This window comes from Excalfactoria chinensis, chromosome 1, assembly GCF_039878825.1.
Source record: "Excalfactoria chinensis isolate bCotChi1 chromosome 1, bCotChi1.hap2, whole genome shotgun sequence".
In the NCBI taxonomy this organism is placed as follows: domain Eukaryota; kingdom Metazoa; phylum Chordata; class Aves; order Galliformes; family Phasianidae; genus Excalfactoria; species Excalfactoria chinensis.
Genome location: NC_092825.1, coordinates 48,111,421 through 48,131,995, shown reverse-complemented (window position 1 = coordinate 48,131,995; position 20,575 = coordinate 48,111,421). Strand labels below are relative to the sequence as shown.

At 44.1% G+C, this 20,575-nt stretch overlaps 1 protein-coding gene across 2 annotated transcripts; it reads right to left on the bottom strand.

Annotated features, from left to right (window-relative positions):
• Window positions 1–27: 27 nt before the first annotated feature.
• Window positions 28–20,117, bottom strand: DDX17 (DEAD-box helicase 17). 2 transcript variants are annotated; one of them, XM_072327154.1, is made up of 13 exons: window positions 19,573–20,117; window positions 15,525–15,675; window positions 13,506–13,605; window positions 13,239–13,372; window positions 12,487–12,552; window positions 12,056–12,197; window positions 10,034–10,194; window positions 9,778–9,950; window positions 9,405–9,515; window positions 8,836–8,897; window positions 8,431–8,490; window positions 3,930–4,169; window positions 28–3,272 (listed from the first exon to the last, which is right to left on the bottom strand). In XM_072327154.1, the coding sequence occupies exons 1-13, from the start codon at window positions 19,614–19,616 to the stop codon at window positions 2,749–2,751; spliced, it is 1,968 nt and encodes a 655-aa protein (XP_072183255.1). In that variant the 5' UTR covers window positions 19,617–20,117; the 3' UTR covers window positions 28–2,748. The 2 variants fall into 2 exon arrangements, with proteins under 2 accessions (XP_072183255.1, XP_072183256.1); XM_072327155.1 differs by having other exon boundaries at window positions 2,601–3,269.
• Window positions 20,118–20,575: the final 458 nt, after the last annotated feature.

Genomic DNA, 20,575 nt, shown 5'->3' with positions numbered 1-20,575 from the left:
AAATAATAAAAAAGACAAAGTTCACAATTTATTGACAACAGTGTTTTTATTTATACCTACAAAAGAAAACAAGATGGTATCAAAAGGACAATTTACAAACTAAGAATAGTAACATAGCTCTTAGTATCCTGTGTCTGAACACCACAGATCTATGAATCTCTCAAATTCAAGTCTTCGTTAATACAACAGGAATGTGTTCAGAGACCAGCAAACGTGTGAAACGAGATGCTGATCCCACACAAAGCCACTAACCCTTCCTTTGTTCAGAGAAGTCCAAACAGTAAATTGCTTCAGGAAGTGGGAGGGGAGGAGACACCCAAGTCGTATGACACTCCCACAGAACTTTTTACAGATTGAAAACAACGCAAAACGATACTAGAGGCTAATGCTTCTCAACGAGGGCCCTCCAGCTGGTATGTGGAACAGAGCAGCCAGCACCAGGTGGGACAGGGGCAGCACATGCCACGGTGCGTTTAAGCGTTCAACAATCTGGTTAACACTCTGAACTGAACCCAGACCCTGGACATCAGCTGACCTCAGTGACAAGAAAGCACTGCAAGACTTGGCATATATACTTTTACATGTGCACAAGTCCCCCCAAAAAAGAAGTGAAAGCGATAGCAAACTGTAAGGCAGCTTTGGTGGCCCAGAGACGCTTTCTAAAGCCAGTCAGCAAGACGCCCTACTGCTACACCCCTCAAACACATTTCTGCATCAAAGTCACAAATTAAGATAAAAAAACCCCAAAAGTTAATAATAAAAAAGGTCTATGCTTGCTTGTGAGGGAGGCCAAAGACAGATCAGTCAATGCCTGGCTAAATGAAATGCTTCTGGCTTTCACTTAACACAAGCAAAGACATTTCCTGCTCAAGCAATGGAATTTGAAGGGAAGCAAGGTTCTGGGAAAAAAAATAAAATAAAAATCGCTCCCTTCTCCCTCTGTGTCAGCAACCTACCTGTGTACTGCACAAACCAATGTGCATCCATCCCACAGAATTAATACTCTGGGAATATAAAAGAAAACCAAACACCTGTACAAGCAAAGCTTTTTGCCTGGACTATAAGAAGTTCCACACTGCTGCAGAAGGGGCGGGCCGCCTTGCTCATCCGTATGCAAGAATGCCAACAGGGAAGGGCAACAAAAAACAAAACAAAACAAAAAACAAAGAGAAAAAAAAAACAAACAGCAAACCAACAACAACCCAACAATCTGCATTTTCTTAATGCAAAATTTATGCCTCACAAACCAGGAGATATATTCCATTCTTTCGTCACCTTATCAGATAACTTCTCTCATCATCTACCATCTCTGAACCGTCTCATATTAGAAATAAGTCGACAACATGCTTTACTAAAGGGGAAACCCCCCCACACCCACCTTAGCCTGTAAAATAAACATTTTTTAATTATTTTTATTTACTAAAATTTCACTCTTTGCTAACATTTTCTAAAATGCTACCTACCTGCAAGAGCTGAGCTCAAAGGGACCAATGGAACGGGGAAATGCACTCAAAAGCCAGGAAAAGCAATAGTCAGAGCAAGGTACAAAAGAAAGAAAGCTTCAGAATTAAGATGCACTAACCAGCTCACTCCTTACCTCATGAAAAGGAGATTCCAGGCAATCTCCTCCTCCGCCCTCCCTCCCCTCGCCCTTCCCCCCAACCCACCCTATTCAAACCTTACAAAGGTGGAAAACTCCATCCCATTTTGCTCAGTGTAGCAGCATTCAGAGCACTTCCTGTGGCAAAAAGTGAGTTTGTTCACCAAGGAAAGACAAATGAGATACGCCATTCACGGCCTTTGTTCTGTTCAGTTTCTGGGTTCCCAAGTTAAGACTTATCTCCATAAACCCAACAGTAGGAACTTGAGAGCAGAAACTAGCTGAAAGGTAGCCAGGTTTCAGGCATTAACGACTCTGCAATTTAACAACTGTAAGAGAAAGGACTTATTTGGCTAAATGCTATAGGAATAATAACCCTACAGTGACTGTACCTAGATTTCAGGTATTGAATCCATGTCAAGTTTGGTCTCCAACACAGGGGTTTTAATCTCAACTTCCCTACTGCAGGTACCAGAAGATGGTCCGTTGCTAACAGAGCGGCAGAGAATGCCAACAATTTACATGGGGCGTTACTCAGAACACCACTGCACTGAGACAAACGAGCAGAGTTTCCCTGTAGAGAGTTACCTATGATAGATTACAACCAACAATAATGAGCTACTTTAAAAAAATATATTAAGATTAGGAAAAGTGAGCATTGCTCCCTTGCATTTATCATGTTAAATGAACTGCTTTTTGGCTCCCCAAAGGTTCCCACCTCTCTGGATACTACCTGAAATTAAGTTAACGTATTACAGAATAGAAACTTCCTCCCCTCAGAGCAAGTTTTTGCACAAACCTTCGACACCAAGATGATTGAGCTGGGACCTATCTGCCTTATACTCATTTATTTTAGAGAAAATAAAATTTCCAATTTCCTTAACATGCAAGACAAAAAATAATATCAATTTTTCCAGTCAACTATATATATCTCTTAAAAAAAAAAAAAAAAAAAAAAAAAAGGAAAAAAAAAGGATAGGGTCAGTAATGTGGATTACTGGGGGCCATTTTTGATGGGCTCAAAGGATTTGAATGGTGAATTCTAAGCCTAGCCTGCATGAGAGAGACATCACAATGGGAAAGAAGTGAAAGAAAAGGTTCCTTTAAATGCAAGAGGTCTAACACTGGTCACCAGCAGGCGAGTGGTTTCATTTGCGTGAGGGTGGGGGGGGTGGGGGCGGGGGTGGGTACTGGTAGGTGGCAGTCTGTCCCATATAGCCCATCACATTAGTGGCAGGGGGCTGAGGAAACTGTTGTGACATGAGCGGCTGTGGCTGCTGGCCTGAGCGCCCCACCATCCCTGCATACTGCTGTTGGGTAGTGCTCTGTGAGGTTCTCCCAGCGGTGGCAGCTGTGGTGCTGGCACCATAGCCACTAGCACTGTACTCTGCAGTGCCATAGCCACTCGTGCCATAGGCAGCTGCTCCATAGCTCCCTTGAGTGTAACCATACTGGCTTTGTGCTGCCCCAAAAGCAGAATTTGGGCTCCCGTAGGCACTGCCATAGGTCTTGTTGGCTCCGTTGGCATAACTGTCACCACGCTCACGGTCTCTGAAGCCACCTGAGTCTCTCCGGCCCTCTTTCACTCCCCGGAGCCTCCTGTCACACTCTTCCTGGTACATCAGGTTAGGGTTGTTTACTGAACTGCTCGTTCGGTAACGAGAACGACCTCCTGGCGATGGATACATTAACATTTAGTACCGTGAACAAGTTTTAAACAACCGTGATAATTATTGCCACCCTTTCTCCCCCTTATACAAGCTGGGCATTGCCCACAAGGAGCAAGGCCTTTTGCCTGACTTGCACGGCTGCGTGCATACATCCCTGTGTTTTGTTCAAGGTGCAGATATGAAGCTCAGGAAGTGTTAGTGAGTGCACTCGGAGGTAAGGAAACAGAAGAAGTATAGGACTAGCTTAGAGATATAGTGAAACTTTACTCCTTCAGGGAGAGGAGGAAAAAATAGTCTCAGCCCGTGAAGGTAAAGTCGGAAAAACCATTCCCTGATTTTAATCGCACTTGTGCATGCACACACATCCTGCATCTGTGTTAGGAGCTACAAGAAATTACTTCAAGTAGAATTAGCTCTTTGAGGATATTACTGGGAGAAAGAAAGAAAAAAAATCTGACTAAGCTATAATAGTGGCCTACTAGCTTGTCAAAAAGAAATGTAACATTTACAGAACACAAAGAGCTCTCAGGCACAAAACAAATGCACTGCTGATGTTCTGTCTTAGACTTCTGCTTATTACTTCCTTACCCTCCTTCCATCTTCCCTCCCTCAAAATGGGAACCTACTCCCAATGCAGCCCCTTCCCCACGTGCTTTTACCTCCACCACCACCTCCTCCTCCTCTGTGGTCCACAAGCTGCATCAGCTTTGGATTGATGGCTTGATTGGCTTCTTCCAACACTTTGATAAGCTCCCTGGCTTGTTTCAGGTTCCCTGGTGTGAAGAACGTGTACGCAGTACCTTTGTTGGTACTACGCGCGGTACGGCCAATACGGTGCACGTAATCTTCAGAGCTGTTCGGATAGTCGTAGTTTATCACAAATTTAACGTCTTCCACATCTTGAGAAGTGCCCGGGTGCGAAGCACAGTGAAAGGGTGGGGTTGAGGAAAGGGGAGAAGAAGAGAGGACGTGCCAACGGAAGGTGGGGAGCACGAATGCAGGTGACAGTAATAAGAAAAAAAACAAAACAACACAAAGTTAGCAAATGCATGGAATAGATACAAGACAGACTCATCCCAAAAGAGTAGAAGACTTGGATTTAAGATCATCGGGAACAAAGACCAGTGCCTTGAAAAACAGTGGTAGATTTCAAGCAGCTTTTGCCTGCTCTCAAATTCATCCTCCCCAGAATGCTTTCTCTGTATTCCAGCATTAAATTCATCAGTGTTGGTAAATAAGCTAACTGAATTCTGTACTTCTTTTTTTTCCAAAGCACAACTCTGATGGTGCAAACCACACCACCTGACACAGCAAACTGGGGTGGAGGAAGGGAAGGACTGCCACTGTAAAGCTTTTACTCTGTTGGGAGAAGTCTAACAAGTAATAACAGTAATGAGATCACTTACCTTCCATTTGGTAACATGAAACAAAAATGCAAGTCTTACAAATATTCCTTATACAATCCTAACAAAAACACAGTGAGCTACTTCCCCTAGCCTCAAGTTTAAGGCACTCCAACCACACTAATATTCAGACAACTCATTAAAAACTGCACAGATCGTACCTACAGTATCTTAACTTAGCTGCAGAGTTATCACAAGAAGGCATTGCACTAACATTTCACTGTGCTGTTCTGTCCACTTCTGGCAAGCTTTGGTAATTCGGGTCATCCTGCATTCTAATGTTTACAGTTCCCAACTTCCCACATCAGACAGAAGCAGGAAATGAAGGGATCAAAACTGCTAGGTAAAGGATTCTAAGAGATTGGAGCTGAGCGCCTTTTGGAGAGACTTCAGAAACTCACGGGACAGAAACAACGTAAATGTTAGTGCAACACTTCAGTGAAAGCGTTTGAAGTACCAAAAGCACCTATTTGCTACAGTATAGAATATTAAAAAAAAAAACACTGTTTTACAGTAAGCGTGCTAACAGCTCATGAAAAAAAAAAAGATAAAAATCTGCATTTTAAGATGAATATTCTGAAAATATCCAAAATAAAACACAGATTTTTGTGATTTCCTTTCCTCCTTTGTTTTTTTTTTTTTTTTTTTTTTTTCGTTTTAAAGAGAGAAACATTCTCTGTTTGTTACCAGACCGATGCACACTCCCTCCTCCTGTGGGAAACCGCTGCAGCCGATCCCGTCTCTTTGCCTTTTATTTTTGGCGGCCTCCTTTCGAAAACTCCGCCCTCTGACACGGGACCACTGGAGCGCGGGGAGCATGCATCAAGGGTCCGTGGCAGCGAGAAGTCCCCACACACGCTCGCTCTGTGAACTGGCTTAGATGCTTCTCTGTAGCCCCATTTGGTTGGGAAGCGCCGGAGAACCTGGCTTCAGGTAAAAGTTTCAGGTCCTCCAACGCTTTCTGTCCCCGATTTGGGGGCTCTTAGGGGCATTTGTCAACAACAACAACAAAAAAAAGGAAGATGCGAAAAATAATATCCAAAGGGTCAGACTGCATCTATTGCCCAGACTGCGTCAATTTCAAAGGGGTCGGAGGAAAAAATAAAAATGGAAGGGGGTTGTAGTGGCAAGAGGGGGACTTTATGTCTGTTTCTTATTACAGCAAAGGGGGGGCTCCTCAGTCTTTGCTGGCTCCAAAGTCCTGAATCACACCAAAAAAAGGGAGTGAGAAGGCAGGTTTCACAGGGGGCTGCGCGAGTCTCCAGCTAGGGTCCTTGATGCAACAGGTTTTTTTAAGAAGGGGAAAGCGAAACAGAGAGGAGTTCACATGACAGATTGCATCTTCACAGCCAGGGTACAACTAGTTTGACAAGCTGCAGTCTACATGATCCTCAGTCAGCCCCATTTTGCACATCCATCAGTAGCAAAGAAATGTGAATTAACACGGATAAAGGATGTGCTTTCCTGGCAGAAAGCACAGGGAAGCGGAGCTATTGATGTAGACAGCACTGACTTGACTGGGGAGGATTGGGAAGAACGGGAAGGCAGGAAGAGGAAAACGTAAGACTGTTGTCCAGACTAGAAAATGAACCTGGCAGAGCACACAGCCGGCTGAAGAAATACCCGAGCAAGTACAAGACTCGGCTTCTCCAGTCTAGCATGCTCCCAAGTGTTTGTGCACACTCTCAATCTTCCTGCACTTTCAGAAGATCACGTGGCAGGAACTCAAATTGAAACTGCCCATCATTTTTTGACAGCTACTAGGGAAACGTGCCCTTTGTCAAGCCATCAGAGTACCCTATGGCACGGACAGTCTCCGATTATGGAATTAATCAGAAGGGACAAACTAGCAAACATGCTAGTCCAGAGAGCTGGTTTGACCATCAATGTAGATGTGCCCCCCACCCCTGCACTGAGAATGATCTGTAGCTGATATCAAAGTTTCTGTTAAAGAAAACAAAACAAAACAAATTCAATGTTTTTAGTTTAATAGACTGAACAAAAAAAAAAAAAATTAAATTAAAAATGATCAGTGCAGAGAGAGGACCTCACTCCAGGGAATTATCACAAAGAAGTCATTATGGGACTCAGAACTTACCTGGCAGAAGCTTTTTTGAAACCAATGTTCCATTAAGAAGAGGGAAAGCCCTGGTGACTCAGCCAAAAGGCGCGCGCCCCTGTTTTATGTTATTTAGGTAGAAGCCTTCACTTTCCAGGATCTTGGAGGAAGTCGTCCAGAAGTTTGCCAGTTAAGTGACTTATTTTAAGAAGCAGCAAACTCAGGGCCCCAAAACAAGCAGAGATGTTGTTCAGTAACAAGAAACAGACTCTGGTACCTTTCCCCCACAGCTCAGGTGAAGTGGAGGATGGGAAGTGGGGAGACTGTTTTCTGAAGTGTTATCCAATTGAGTAGTTTCAGTGAGTGTTTTTGAGGGGGAGGGGGGGGGAAGCTGTTTTAAATGTCTAGGCAAGATGCACAAAGAAGCTACCAGCACATAGCAAGCCTGTTTAAAAAATGCTGCTAGAGAAAGCAGCTCTCTTTCATACAAACTAGTTTCAGGCCTCTGTCCCTTCTCCCAACAGGCCCAAGTTCTAACTGCACAGGTCCAGACATGACCCTAGAGGGCAGAGACTGAAGTCCATATAATCATCTCTCTGAGGAAGTGTTGGACATTTTTTGAGTGGGGAGGGGGAGGAGGGGTGCAGGTTGTGTGAACAAAGGCTGCCACATCCAATAATGGTCTGCCTGTGTTAAAGTGACCATAAGATGCACAGCACAGCCACCCTTTCAACATATGAAAAATAAAGAGTTCAGATAATGGTGACTTCCAATAAACCAGAGACTTTTCTGATGTTATCTGCAACAATAAGCAATAACTTTGTCTAAAAGTCACCATTTTTTTTTTTTTACAAGACACTGACCCTGAGTCGTTATCTTCTGCCACTCAGGGAGGTTGGAATATTCAGTGCATGTTATTAAACTCAGCACTTCAGAAGTCATCCTCCCCTTTTAGAGCAGGCAGATGCATAAGGCCTGTGCCTAGCACAGTGTTTCACAGTACAAGTATGCTCATTTAAGAAGGGGGTGCAACTGAAGCATCCAGACGGATCATTTTCATACTACCAGAATCAAGTGGTGCAATTTTGATTCAGTTACAAGATCGGGCAACACTGTTAACGGCCACATGTAAGCTCAGTGATCCTGCCTAGAAGGAACACAGAGGAGGGAAATTACATGTAAAAATCAAAAATCTATAGAGCAGTGCTTTCTCAGATGTGAACACATCTGCAGGGTAACGATGTGTAAATGTCAGGGTTTGTATGTTTGAATCTGTGGTGCGCTACGCAGGGAGAATATTAGCTATTTGCTGTTGAAATGCTCTCCCACAACTTCCTACTTGGGCTCTATCTGGCACGCTCTGAACAGAGCAATCCATCCCTATAATCCAGCAACAAAAGCTGGACTTGGGGAAGAAGTGAGTGTGGTGGAAGGGTTGGGTTGCATAATTGGACGTCTCTTCTCCCTCTTGGCGATCGATTAGTCATGCCTAGGCCTTGCTGCAGACCAAAGCCTGTTCATTAGGAGCAGGAAGAGACTTTGAATATGAAAGAAAAAAAAAAGATTAATGTTAAAAAACGTATTTCACATGTGGGGGAAAATCACGCTTTGAATTTTTTTTTTTTTTAAAGAAAACATATTTCAGGCCATAGAAGAAAAATATGCAGCAGTAGGCAAGAATGGTCTATGTGTACAAACCTAGCCCACGAGATGCAACGTCGGTAGCAATGAGGATAGGAGCCTTTCCAGAGCGAAACTCTGTAAAACAAAGCACACTATGAAGACTTTTCAAAACAAAATCTGAACTTGATTTACATTAAATGCTCACTTTCCAGAATCTCGGTAATACATATGTCAATTTCAGAACACCCAACAAGTCAGGAAATAACACATAAATTACTTCTCCAAAATCTAGCATTCCAGGCTAATTTTCCCACTGAATTTTTGACAAATACAAACACTGAAATTAACAGTAGAGGCAAAGGAACATCCTCTGAAATGTATCTACGGGGTATAAAGACAAAAGAAAGCCTAAGAACAGCATGTCTCAATAAGTTAAACACAGCAGCCCAAGTTATCCCCCCACCTCAGTGATGGACTCACCATTAAGCACCCAATCTCTTTCTGGCTGACTCTTGTCTCCATGGATACACATAGCTGGCCAACTGCCAAACGGAGATGTACATTAGTATAGACAGAAAGTACATATATTAAAGGCAACAGGAAGCTTTACTGGCATTTCAGAAAGAAGGCAGAAAATCAAACATCTGAGAAATATTTTTATTCCTCATCTCCTTCCTCTGGCCTTTACCTATCCAGAACCTTTACTTGCACATTAAAAAGTACCTAGAATGTTTCTTGCATATCAAACCCACTAACTACACAGCAGCCATGTAAGCCAAATCGCATTTGCTATATTGATGCTGTTCCTGCCAGTTCATTACATCAGCATCCTGATATATTGAAAGCTGCACAGTTGACAAATATTCTCTCTTGCATTAATGCTTTGATGGACTGGAATCTTCCAGGAAATTCAGACTGAATTCAGCCAAGAACTAAATGGACAGGTTGTTCCCAACAACAGCATGGCAAATGTTTAAACCTTGCTGCTTTTTATTACGGTTTCTGTTTCTCACTAGAAGCAAAGGGTGGTGGGGAGGGGAGTTAATCACCCATCTCTGCGCATCCTTCGAGTGAGATCATCACATCGCCTCTTTGTCTCCACAAAGATGATGGTCTTATTTTCCTTCTCCGCCATGATTTCTTCCATCAGCTGTATCAGTCTAAAATAGACACAAGAGCACTGAGCACATATACACATCAATAAAGCCAGCACCACTTACACAAAATTTAGGTATTTTGTACAGTGCTGTGGTTAGAACATACACAATAGATTGGATAAATACAGGACTTATTCCTGCCTGGTAACATTCAAAGGTTAAACAACACCTCAGAGTAAATCCATTATTCAGAATTCCTATTTGACAATGCTGATTTTAAAATATAGCCTAAACAACCCATAAACACTAGGAAAAACCAGCATACTTATGGTCTTTCTCACTCTCCATGCACACGTCCACTATCTGCAGGATATTGTGGTTGGCACTCAGCTCCAAGTTCCCCACATTGATCTGAACATAGTCCTGCAGGAAGTCCTCAGCAAGCTGGCGCACTTCTTTGGGCCAGGTGGCACTCCACATCAGAGTCTGTCTGTCAGGCTAAGAGAAAAGGAAAAAGGTTTAAGGTTGTGGACTTTGGATGGGAAGCTGAAGGAGGCTGTTCTTTTACAAGGCTCACACACCCGGATCTGGTCAACAATTTTGCGAATTTGGGGTTCGAAGCCCATGTCCAACATCCTATCTGCCTCGTCCAGCACGAGGTATGTACACCGACGAAGGTTGGTCTTTCCTGCCTCAAGGAAGTCAATCAAGCGACCTGGTGTAGCAATGCAGATCTCCACACCTTCGAAACAGAAGGAGGAAAAAAGAATAAGGCTCTTCATTTGAATGTCAATTGGTATTTTTAGTCAGAATGAATCACCTTCTAGAGCAAAACCGTTTAAATAAAATAAAAAAGCACCACCCTCATCCACATCCAAGATTGAGTCATTTCAGTAGAAGCCCTAGTTTCTTTTAATAATTCATTTTTTTTCCCATTCTGAAGTTACTGTTGCAGTGCCATTAGAACAATAAATGCAGTACAGAAGCTAAAAGCTTACTGTCAGAAAACACCAGCTAAAAGCACAGAACACCAGCAGCCTCAAAATCAGAACCAAAATAAGCTTCTACGCAACCCTGATGCCCTTTCATCCATGATTATACAATCTAGAGCTCTCTAGGAAAAATAATAGTGAGCTACAGCTAAACTCAACCTGCTCTACAAGCATCGAAGTGTATCCCTTTCTGCACAAGTCAAATCAGTTTTGCTTCTACTTCTGTCCTTTTAATTTTAAATCACAGAAAGGGAAAACATGGCTTTTAATACTGAATAATTATGCCATAATTGTGAGTCACCAAGCCCTTAACTGTTATCACCAAAACAGAATTCAAGTATTCACAAAGAAGCATCAAGTATGTTTACATATTCCTTAAAATGAAGGACCCCTTTCCAACAACCTCCCAGCCTCGGAGGCAAGTTCCTTGGTGTCAAAGAAATACCCACAAACGTTAAGTTTAGCCAAGAAGTGAATCAAAGAACAAAAACAAACAGAAAGCAGCACAAAAACCCAAGACTTTCATCGACGCTTCACTTTCAGATGAACAGTAAGCTGTGGCAGCCCTGATTCTTCTGTTTGTGTCAACTTGGGCTCCTCGAAGCTGATGAAGCTGACAAAGCTCATGCAAGAATTAGTCTACTAATGGAGTCATAGGTTTGCTAAAGACACTGAAAAAAAACTGCACTCTGTTGTCAGTGATGTATTCTTCCAAAGCAAATTCACCAGATACCCAGAAAAGCACAACTGAGTCAAAAGTGTGTTCTATGAACTCTGTTCAACAATCTTTGCTGCAGTAAATACTAAGTAATGCTCCAAAGACACTCTTATCTACTCACATTCTCTAATAAACAAGGTTTCTTCACAAGCAGAACATCTGCTGCACAGCACTCCAGAAAAGAATGCAAAACTTCACCAAGTTGACCCCTTCACCGTCCTCTCATCTAACACTGTCTCTCCCACTGATGATGCTGCTTCTGAGCAGGAGTGCACTGCCGTTCTATTGAACAGAACTATCCCACAGCCTTCTACCACACAATTTTATCCTGATACTGCAGTGTTCAATAATAACTTTTCACACCACAGCACTAAGTAAAGATTTGTGATTTCTTGAGCAGATCTGCGCATGTGAACTTCATCTTACATCTTCTCACAGAACTATACCCATTTTTTTTTAGCCTAGAGAAGGTTAAACCCTCAGAACATTCTTGCCTTTGAAATCACGTGCAGATAGCCCTTGATACAAGGCTAAATCATCAGAGTGCTACTGTTGTTGCTGCAGAAACATGGCACTTTCTTATTCTTAACTCCATCCCTTTACTATGTTAGGAAAGGCAATTGCAGAACTTTATGGAGGTGCCATGAGCAGTGAGCTTAATCCTTAAGAACAAGTTCCAATGACCTCCACAAGTCCAAAGATAAATCGTAAAGGATGTCTAATATCCAAATAAGCCATTATACAACAGAATTACCACATGCACTATCATCCCAAGGGGGAGAAGAGACAGCTACTCAACCACCAATACCTCTTCAAACAGCCTTTAAGATCGCTTCCAAATTCACCACTCAGGAAATTTGCAAACACACATTTTAAAATCTAAATTAAATTACCTCTTTCTAGATCTCTGATCTGGGGACCTTTGGGTGCTCCTCCATAAATGCAGGTACTCTTCAGCCTTGAACATTTGCCATAATCATCAGCCACTTGCTGCACTTGCTGGGCCAACTCCCTGGTAGGTGCAAGAACCAGGCACTGCAGAAGGAATCAATTCAGGTTAGCCAGGCTGTAGATACAGCCCTAACTTAAGGGCTCTACTCAAATACCATAAACAAAGCAAGACCATCTGCTCTCTATTAGCTAAAACATGGAAATATCTTTAGATTATGTCAGCAATTGCACAGAATTTCAACTAATGAGTGGGACGTTCACACTGTGATTGTAAACGTGCTCTACTTGCTATTCTGATATATCAATTAAAGCACACATCTCATTAACGTTGCCACATCACACAGATAAAAGAAGAGATTTGACAAGCACTTACAATTGGGCCATCCCCTCTCTCCAAATATGGCTGGTGGTTGATGTGAACAATTGCAGGCAACAGGTACTGAAACAAAAAAACTTCATGTCAAGACAGAAGACTTAAATATTCAATGCTAATGACCACTTGTGACAACTGGGCCATGGGAAGAGCCCACATAACCTAACATCCCTTCAAAAGCCACTACACGTTTCAGAGAGAGGAATAAATCTCATCTGTTTTAACATTTACAAAACCATACTTGTATTCATTCAAAAGATGAGATTTCCAGAGCTGCTGGATATAGCCACCTCATCTGCTTTTGGCACAGGCAAAAAACTTGGCTGCTAAGTGCCTCTGAAGAAAAGGCACATTTAAATTTGGAGCCTAAATTAGCAGAATTGAGTCACGCTGGCTCTGAACAATGCTTTTCATAATGAAGGAAATATCTTCTTGACCAGTGCAGATAAGATTAATATATTAATGAAGACTCACTATAAAGCACATACTATTTCTTAATCCACACCATAAGCATGGACAAAAGAGAAGCATTTCAACGTCAAGAGAACCATGCAAAAAACACTTGTGTGAATGAGTCAGGGTAGATGAGCTGAGGCTCACCCATGATACAATAAAGAAGGCTTGAAAAACATGCAACCATCTCACTTTTTGCCTGTAGTACTAAGACCAAACACCAATAACAAGCAGCCACGAGTAATTTCCACAAGGCAACAGTGAAAATAAGTATGAAGATGAAAGAGAAGAATACGTACTGCGAGTGTCTTCCCGGAGCCAGTCTGCGCAATGCCCACCATATCACGACCACTGAGAGCAAGTGGAAAGCCTTGGCACTGAATTGGAGTGGGTTCTGTGAAATTCTGGTCCATCAGGGCATCCATCACATACTCTAAACATTTAAGGAAGGAATAAATTTCTTTAAGGACAACTGGGGCTAAATACTTTTTCAGAAAACCTTTCAAAAACAGAACTTACTGTTTTTGAGTAACCCTCATTTTCTTAAAGAAAGGTAGAACACTTACGTGGAAAGCTACACTGGTGGAAGGCAAACACAGGCTTGGGGCAGCCCTCCATTCCTCGAATTGTTATCTCTTTCTTCCTTCTCAGTTCTTCAACTTCATACTATTACATGGAAAAAAAAAATACAAAGAAATGCCAAATTTCAGCAGGATCCTCAGTAGCATGGCTTCTAACTATGAAGTTACTTCACACCTCTACCTAACAGCTTACATTCAGAGATCAGATTGACAAGTTCTCAAAATGACTGCTTTCCTTGGGATTTTACCCTTAGATCAATCTGCCATATAAGCTCTCCACCAAGCAGAGGTAAGGCTTCTCTACAGCTCCTAGAACTAGCATCTGTTTTCTTCCAATCAGCCTTGCTAACTACAAGTGTATCAATACCATGTTTTAAAGACTTTTTTCCTTCTTCCAGGGCCAGAATTTATCAACAGCTTTCAAAAGTGAATAGAAGCAGAGGAACAGACTAGGCATGTCCTACACAACAGGACTGAGAACCCAATAAATTAAACAGGCCCTGCCATACTACAAACACAGTGAAGGCACAGCAGTCCCTCTCTTTCCATTAACACATACCAAAGAATTTCTTTTCCATTTCTAAGAAGCCCAGGCAACATCATAATGACACAGTAAGGCCTTAATACTTTAAAATAATATTTATGAAATGCGTGTTCACAAAAGGACAATTTTAGGATTAGGGGAAGTGAGTGTCCAGGTTTGAACCTGAAGCACAGCAAGGATGCTGGTTAGAAGGAGATGTCTAACTGATAGGGGAAGGCAGAGGCTAAGTACAGGCTACAATAACAAATCCAGTGCTCCTGGTCTCTTCAGCCTGGGAGAGAGGACTAACAAGGGAATCTAACAGCTACTATCAGTTCTTTGATTTGAGCTACGTGACTGGTGTTTTTAGAGAAGATAAGCCAGACCTTGGAAACTTTGATTAGTTATTGAGGAAAAAAATACCACGAGAAACATTAAGAGCTGGGCCAGCCACACAGATGAACCTATACTCTGATTACCCCAGTGGACATTCAAACTCAGAAAGACAATGCACCAAGCAACCTGCTTGAGCTCCGAGCAGAGCATTAAATGAGATCTCCTGAGGTCCAGAGGAGGGCCACAAAGATGACCAGAAAGCTGGAGCACCTCCCCCACGAAGATACACACTGAGGAAGTTGGGCTTGTTCAGCCTGGAGAAAAGAAGGCTGTGTGGTGACCTAATTGCAGCCTTTCAGTACCTAAAGGGAGCCTATAAACAGGAGGAGACTCAACTCTTCAAAAGGGTAGATAACAGCAGGACCAGGGGAAATGGTTTTAAGTTGAAGGAGGGCAGATTTATGTTGGATGTCAGGGGCAAGTTCTTTACTATGAGTGTGCTGGAACAGGCTGCCCAGAGAGGTTGTGGATGCCCCATCCCTGGAGGTGTTCAAGGCCAGGTTGGATGGGCCCTGGGCAGTCTGGTCTAGTATGAAATCTGGAGGTTGGTGGCCCTGCCTATGGCAGGGGGGTTGGAGATTCGGGGGTTGGAGATTCATGATCCCTGAGGTCCCTTTCACCCCAAACCATTCTGTGAGGCTCCTTTTTTCAGCCTGAACTGCTATCACAAAACTATAATCCTATTAATCTTTCTCAAGTGTTTGTACCACTCTTTGTTTTGGGTTTTTTTCCAGCGCCTCCTCAGAAGAGCAACTGTGAAGTTCTCTAATTTGCATCTACACTGACAAAGGATGACATTTTCATTTGTTAATCTCGTGTAAGCAGATCACAGCAGCATTCTGACTGTGAGTTGTAAGTGGCCAAACACAAACTACCACGTATAAAAATGGCTGAACACAGAAGCATCACCTCTGCTGATGTTACAGTGACAGCAGCTACAAGCGCAAGGCAGCAGAGGACAAACATGCCAAACAAGATTAATGAGGACACAGTTTTATTACACACTGTTCCAGAGGCCCCAGAACAAAGGCATCCACTTGTAACACTTTCTGTCGTATGTAAAACGACAGACATTGAAAACTTACTGGAGTAAGCCTGGCCACTTCCGGATGTTCCACGTAAAAATTCTTCTCAAACTTGGGCAGTTCATTTAAGTCCCACTTTTTCTTCCGTAAGCGTTCCCCTGGGTTACCAAATTTCTTTGGAGGAAGAGGACCTCCACGGCTTGCTCCAAACCTGGAAATGCCAACATAAATTCCAAAGAGGAGAATTTAGTTAGTTGGGAATTTGCACATTTCTTCAGCATTTCCACTCCTTTTTTTTCCCCTCGACACAAGCAAAATATTCTCACAGTTCACATTCTCTCTCCACCCCCAAAACCACAACACTATGATAGCATATACCAATATAAACACGCCCTGTGCCCTTTCTAACCCAAAGCCATCCTTGAGGATCCTCACAATGTAGCCATTTATAGGTTACTGCCTTAAAGCTCCCACCAGCCAATTTCTGTCTCTAGGATCCCTCTCCTGGGACAAAGCTGCTGGTACAGCCATGGCACTTATTTTTCACTGAAGCTGAGAGTACACTTAAAAGATGGATGGATGAAAAGCGTGGGAGAAATCTCTAATCACAAGCCCCTTCTACCTCAAGGATAATTTCTATTAAGACAATTGCTATTTTGCTTCACCCCTTCTAAGCCTTCTCTCCTTTCTTATCAAGCCATACGCCTCAAACACAAAACAAGGAAGAACAAAAACGAAACAAGGCCAGCAAACTTTGGTAGTCTGTAACACTAGAACCAAGGCGATAAGTAACATTTCCCTTTTTAAACCAGTCTCAGCAAAACAAAACCACAAAACAAAACAAATCTAACAAGGAAAAAAAAACAAACAACAAAAGAATGGATCTTTTTTCAAGCATTTCTGACTGCTAAAAAAATGCATAAGTATCAAGCACCGCCAAGTTACTGTTCTCTCACAGCAGTTTTATTTACTCAGTTAATTTCACACACTTCAGAAGGTTAAGAACTCTCCTATGACTCAGGGATGCAGTAAACAGAAGACAAACTTCTGGCAAAAATCTGTAATAATAACTGAAAATCGAGTGGTATGAAGCAGTTACTGGATACATTATTATGTACTTTAACATTTCACCAGAAAAATCAGAAAAAACAAATCAAAAGCTACAGAAATCCCACAGCAGTTTTCATCAGCTGGTAACTAGAGGAGTGCCTGGTAAAAACTGAACTAGATCTGAAATACTGCTTGCATTACCTTAATTAAAGGACTACCTGTTCAGAAAGTAGCCGCATTTGCTCTCTGAACTGCTTCCCAGAGGAAATCACAAGATGACAAAGGATAAGAAACCAAAAAGCAGAACCTGAACGTATTAACAGGAAGGAGTTACACTGTTGGAAAATGCAGGGCAGATATAATTTAACTTGGATCCAGCAATGTAAATTCCAATGTTTGTTTTGCTGCAACTGTTTCATTGTATCTCTTCCCCACTGTTCAAATACCCCTTATTCTCACCTCCTACATTCACCAGGTTCCCCACCAGCACCCTGTATAATCAGCTATTTTTGTCATAGGCCAAGACCATAAAATGCAATTTGAAAAAGAACTTTTAAGCAGTAACTTTCCTTCTGAGATAAAGGATAAACAACTACAGTACAGATCATTTCCAGAAACATTCTGCTCCGCTCAAGATATTTGCTGCTGACCGTGCTAACTTGAAGTCCAAATGGTAACTACTGAAGTAACCAAGCAGTTCTACCAAAAGGCAGATATCCTTATTGGACTCTACTGGAGAGTGAGAGGAAAAGCTGACTGCAAGACTGGACTCCAAAACAGCTGAGCACACTGTGTGCTCCACAGCTATCCAGAGGGAAGAATCCATACACAGAGGGTGGTGACACACTGGAACAAGTTGCCCAAGGAGGCTGTGGATGCCCCATCCCTGGAGGCATTCAAGGCCAGGCTGGATGTGGCTCTGGGCAGCCTGGTCTGGTGATTGGCGACCCCGCACACAGCAGGGGGGTTGAAACTGGATGATCGTTGTGGTCCTTTTCAACCCAGGCCACTCTATGATTCTGTAATTATGAATCACACACTCTGACACAAGTGCAGTAGTTCCAGTTCTCCGTCCCCACAGGCAATATGGCTGCACACTGACCTGAGGGAAGGCAACCCTGCTGCCCTCCTGCAACACCATCCCTGCTAACCTGGTGGGAACCACCCGATTCCAGCTCCAATCAAGTTGACTTAAATCTAGGATTACTTCCCTGATTTCACCTTTCAGTTAAAGAGAAATTCAGACTGACCCAGAACATTCCTCTCTAATGCTGGTATGCCACAGATTCTGGGACACAACTGAGGGAATTTATTACATTCCAGAACAAAACAGTACAGCTGCCTATCCTAAGCAGTCACCTACAGCTCATTCCTGACAGGAAGAAAACTGGAAGCCTGTATTTGTTAGCTGAGCGAAGAGTCAACACTAGGAAGGTGAAGAACTTCTGAACACAGCATCCTGGGTGGCCCCACATTCTCAGAGAAATTATTTATGAATTGTGATGCTTGTCGGTGGCTGAATCTTGATACAGTAAATCTTCTGCTGTAATAGGCCAAGAAAACAATTTTCCATGCAGATGTCCAAAATCCTGACAAATAAGGCACTCCTTCCTTACTTCGTACCATCACATCCCTGATCCACAACAGAAGAATCTACAACCAAAGCCCTCCTGCAGAGTATGACGACACAAATTTCATGCATGCTAAGCATTGTAACAATACTCTGGACAGTGTTACTTTAATTAACTCTAAATAAATGGACACGCTCAGATATGTTCCCTCAACTCCAAAAGCAGCTGGGCCTGAGTTATCTCAAATTGCCAGAGCATTTACACTGATGTCCCTGCGTTGTGCTCAGCTGGAAAGCTCGTGGTGGAAAAACACAACCCTCCTCCCTGTGAAAAAATGTGAAAGGATGCTTTAAGTTCAGAGTGAGAAATGTGGGCACAAAGATAAAGCCTAAATATGACTATCTCCCTCCACAGACGAAGAGAAACTACATGTTAAAGTGACTTTTGATGCATAAAGAAAATTTTCCTCAATCTGTCATTGAGAAAGAGGAGGAAAAAAAGACAAAACAACCCATGAAAAACAGTATTGATATGGCAGACTAGATCTAAAATGTAACAAAACCGATACAATACATTTATTGTTAATCATTGAGAAAGGAGGCCTAACTACTTGCTATTAAAAGGACAGAAAATGTCACTGCCCTAAATAGGTTTTCAGTTTCTCTAGGATGATTCTTATTGCTTTTAACCCTCAGGAAGAAAACCAAGTAGCAAACCGTCTATATATTATAAGGTCATCCTATCGCTGCCATCCTTAGGAGTCAAACCTGCAAAACCCTCTCCTAACTTTTAAATAGCCAGACTGAAAGCACCAAGCACTAGGCCCAAGCCACAGCAGCCAGACAGCTCCCACTCGATTGCTCCATCAGCTTGGTCATGCTAAGACTGGTCACGCTCAGCTTGGTCGTGCTTGCTAAGCACAGCCCAGGCCATGTTTACAGCTACTGGCCTCCTGAGTCTGCACTCAGCTCGGTGGCAGCTTTCACTCTCATTTCCTCTCACGAGAAGGGCCCTTCACCAACTGCCATCTTCTGAGGGAGCTCCAAAGGAGCAATGACAGCATGAAGGGCAGCGTCAGGGCCACAGAGATCCCCGTTCATGTTTGGGGGGGTAGGGGGGGGAAGGTGGTTGGTTAAAGGAGAAAATAAATTAAGGATATGGGGAGAAAAGGAAGAGGTAGGCCTTAGAATTGCAAGCTAGGCACATTACTATGAGTAAATAAAAACAACGCCACCCCTTGTTGCCAAAGCTGTGATAATACAGCCCCAAATCCCCTCAACGTGAAAAACGGGGGTGAAATGTCCGTCCTCTCCCCCAGTGCCCCCTCACGCTCCTCAACACGAAAGTGTGAGGAGAAACCCCCCCCCCCTCCCGACCCCTCCCCTCGTCCCCCCAGCCTCTTCAACTGAGGTGAGCGCACCTCAGCCTCCCCTCCCCCCTTCACGTCCCCCCGCCCTCCAGCCCGGCCCTCCCCGTCGCCCCCTTACCCGCCGCGGTCTCGGTCGCGCCCCCGGTCCCCGAAGCCCCTCATCGCCCCCGGGGGGGTGGGCGAGAGACATCGGAAGGCCGGCCGTGGTGTCGGCGAAGGGCTGGGGGTGCGGGGCGAGGGCCCGGCCAACGCCGGCTGGGTCTCGGAGGACTCGCTTTGCGCCACCTCGGCTCTCGGGAGGGACACAAACGAAGAAGAATTGGTCAGTGGGTCAGAGACCCGCTGAGCGTCGGCAGGGGGAACGGCGGGGCTCTCGGTCGGCTCCAGGGCCCGTCAAGTGTGGAGACGCTCGCGTCTTCTTCCTCCGGGCTCCCGGCACAAAATGGCCGCCGCCGCCCCAACCCGCTTCACTTACGTTACGGGCGCCCCGGCGCTGCGCAAACTGCGGCTCTCGAAAATGCCTACGTTAATTCTCGGAAGCCAACTACGCCCTACGTGCTCTTGGCGAAACACTGCTCCGAACGGAGAGGGAGATATGGAGGTTGCGTAACAGTCTATACTTCAGATGCCCCAGCGTAAGGCGGGGAGTAAGGGGAGTATCTCTCTTCTTATTCCTCAAAGTCTACTACGCAAAGAGCCTATCGCGTAACCCCTTCTAGAGGGTAGGGAAAAGCTAGGCCGAGGCGTACGTTACGTAAGCGCACGGCGTACGCAGCTTGCGTAACTCAGGCTGACGTAGAGCAGGAAGAGCTCGACCGTTTTGCGTAAAATTCTTCCGCGGGCTGTGCAGGAAGGGCTGGCGGAGGGTCGGAGGATTACGCTGGTCGTGCAGCGTAGCGGCGCTTAGAGAATACGGCCGTTCGGCCAGGCGCCGCCTGCTCCCGTGGAGGAGACAATAACGGCGGAGGGGAGCGCGGCCCAGCTGCGGGTGCGGTGGGCTGCGCGGGCCAGGTGGGCTCGGGGCCCCCTCGCAGGGCAGGTCGTCAGGGGGCTGTGGGCTCAGCGCACGGGCAGCAGCGAGAGGGGAAGCAGCCATGATGTGTGCTCTCTCCTGGCCGGGA

What these genes read in the sequence shown, in the direction of transcription:
- DDX17 (XM_072327154.1), bottom strand. Translation starts at nt 19,616, where the DNA reads ATGAGGGGCTTCGGGGACCGGGGGCGCGACCGAGACCGCGGCGG. An exon ending in GCTCCGGGAAGACACTCGCA is followed by an intron (nt 12,553 to 13,238) that starts GTACGTATTCTT and finishes TTTTTGTTTCAG; the next exon opens with TACCTGTTGCCTGCAATTGT. An exon ending in CGTTGCATCTCGTGGGCTAG is followed by an intron (nt 4,170 to 8,430) that starts GTTTGTACACAT and finishes GCACTTCTCAAG; the next exon opens with ATGTGGAAGACGTTAAATTT.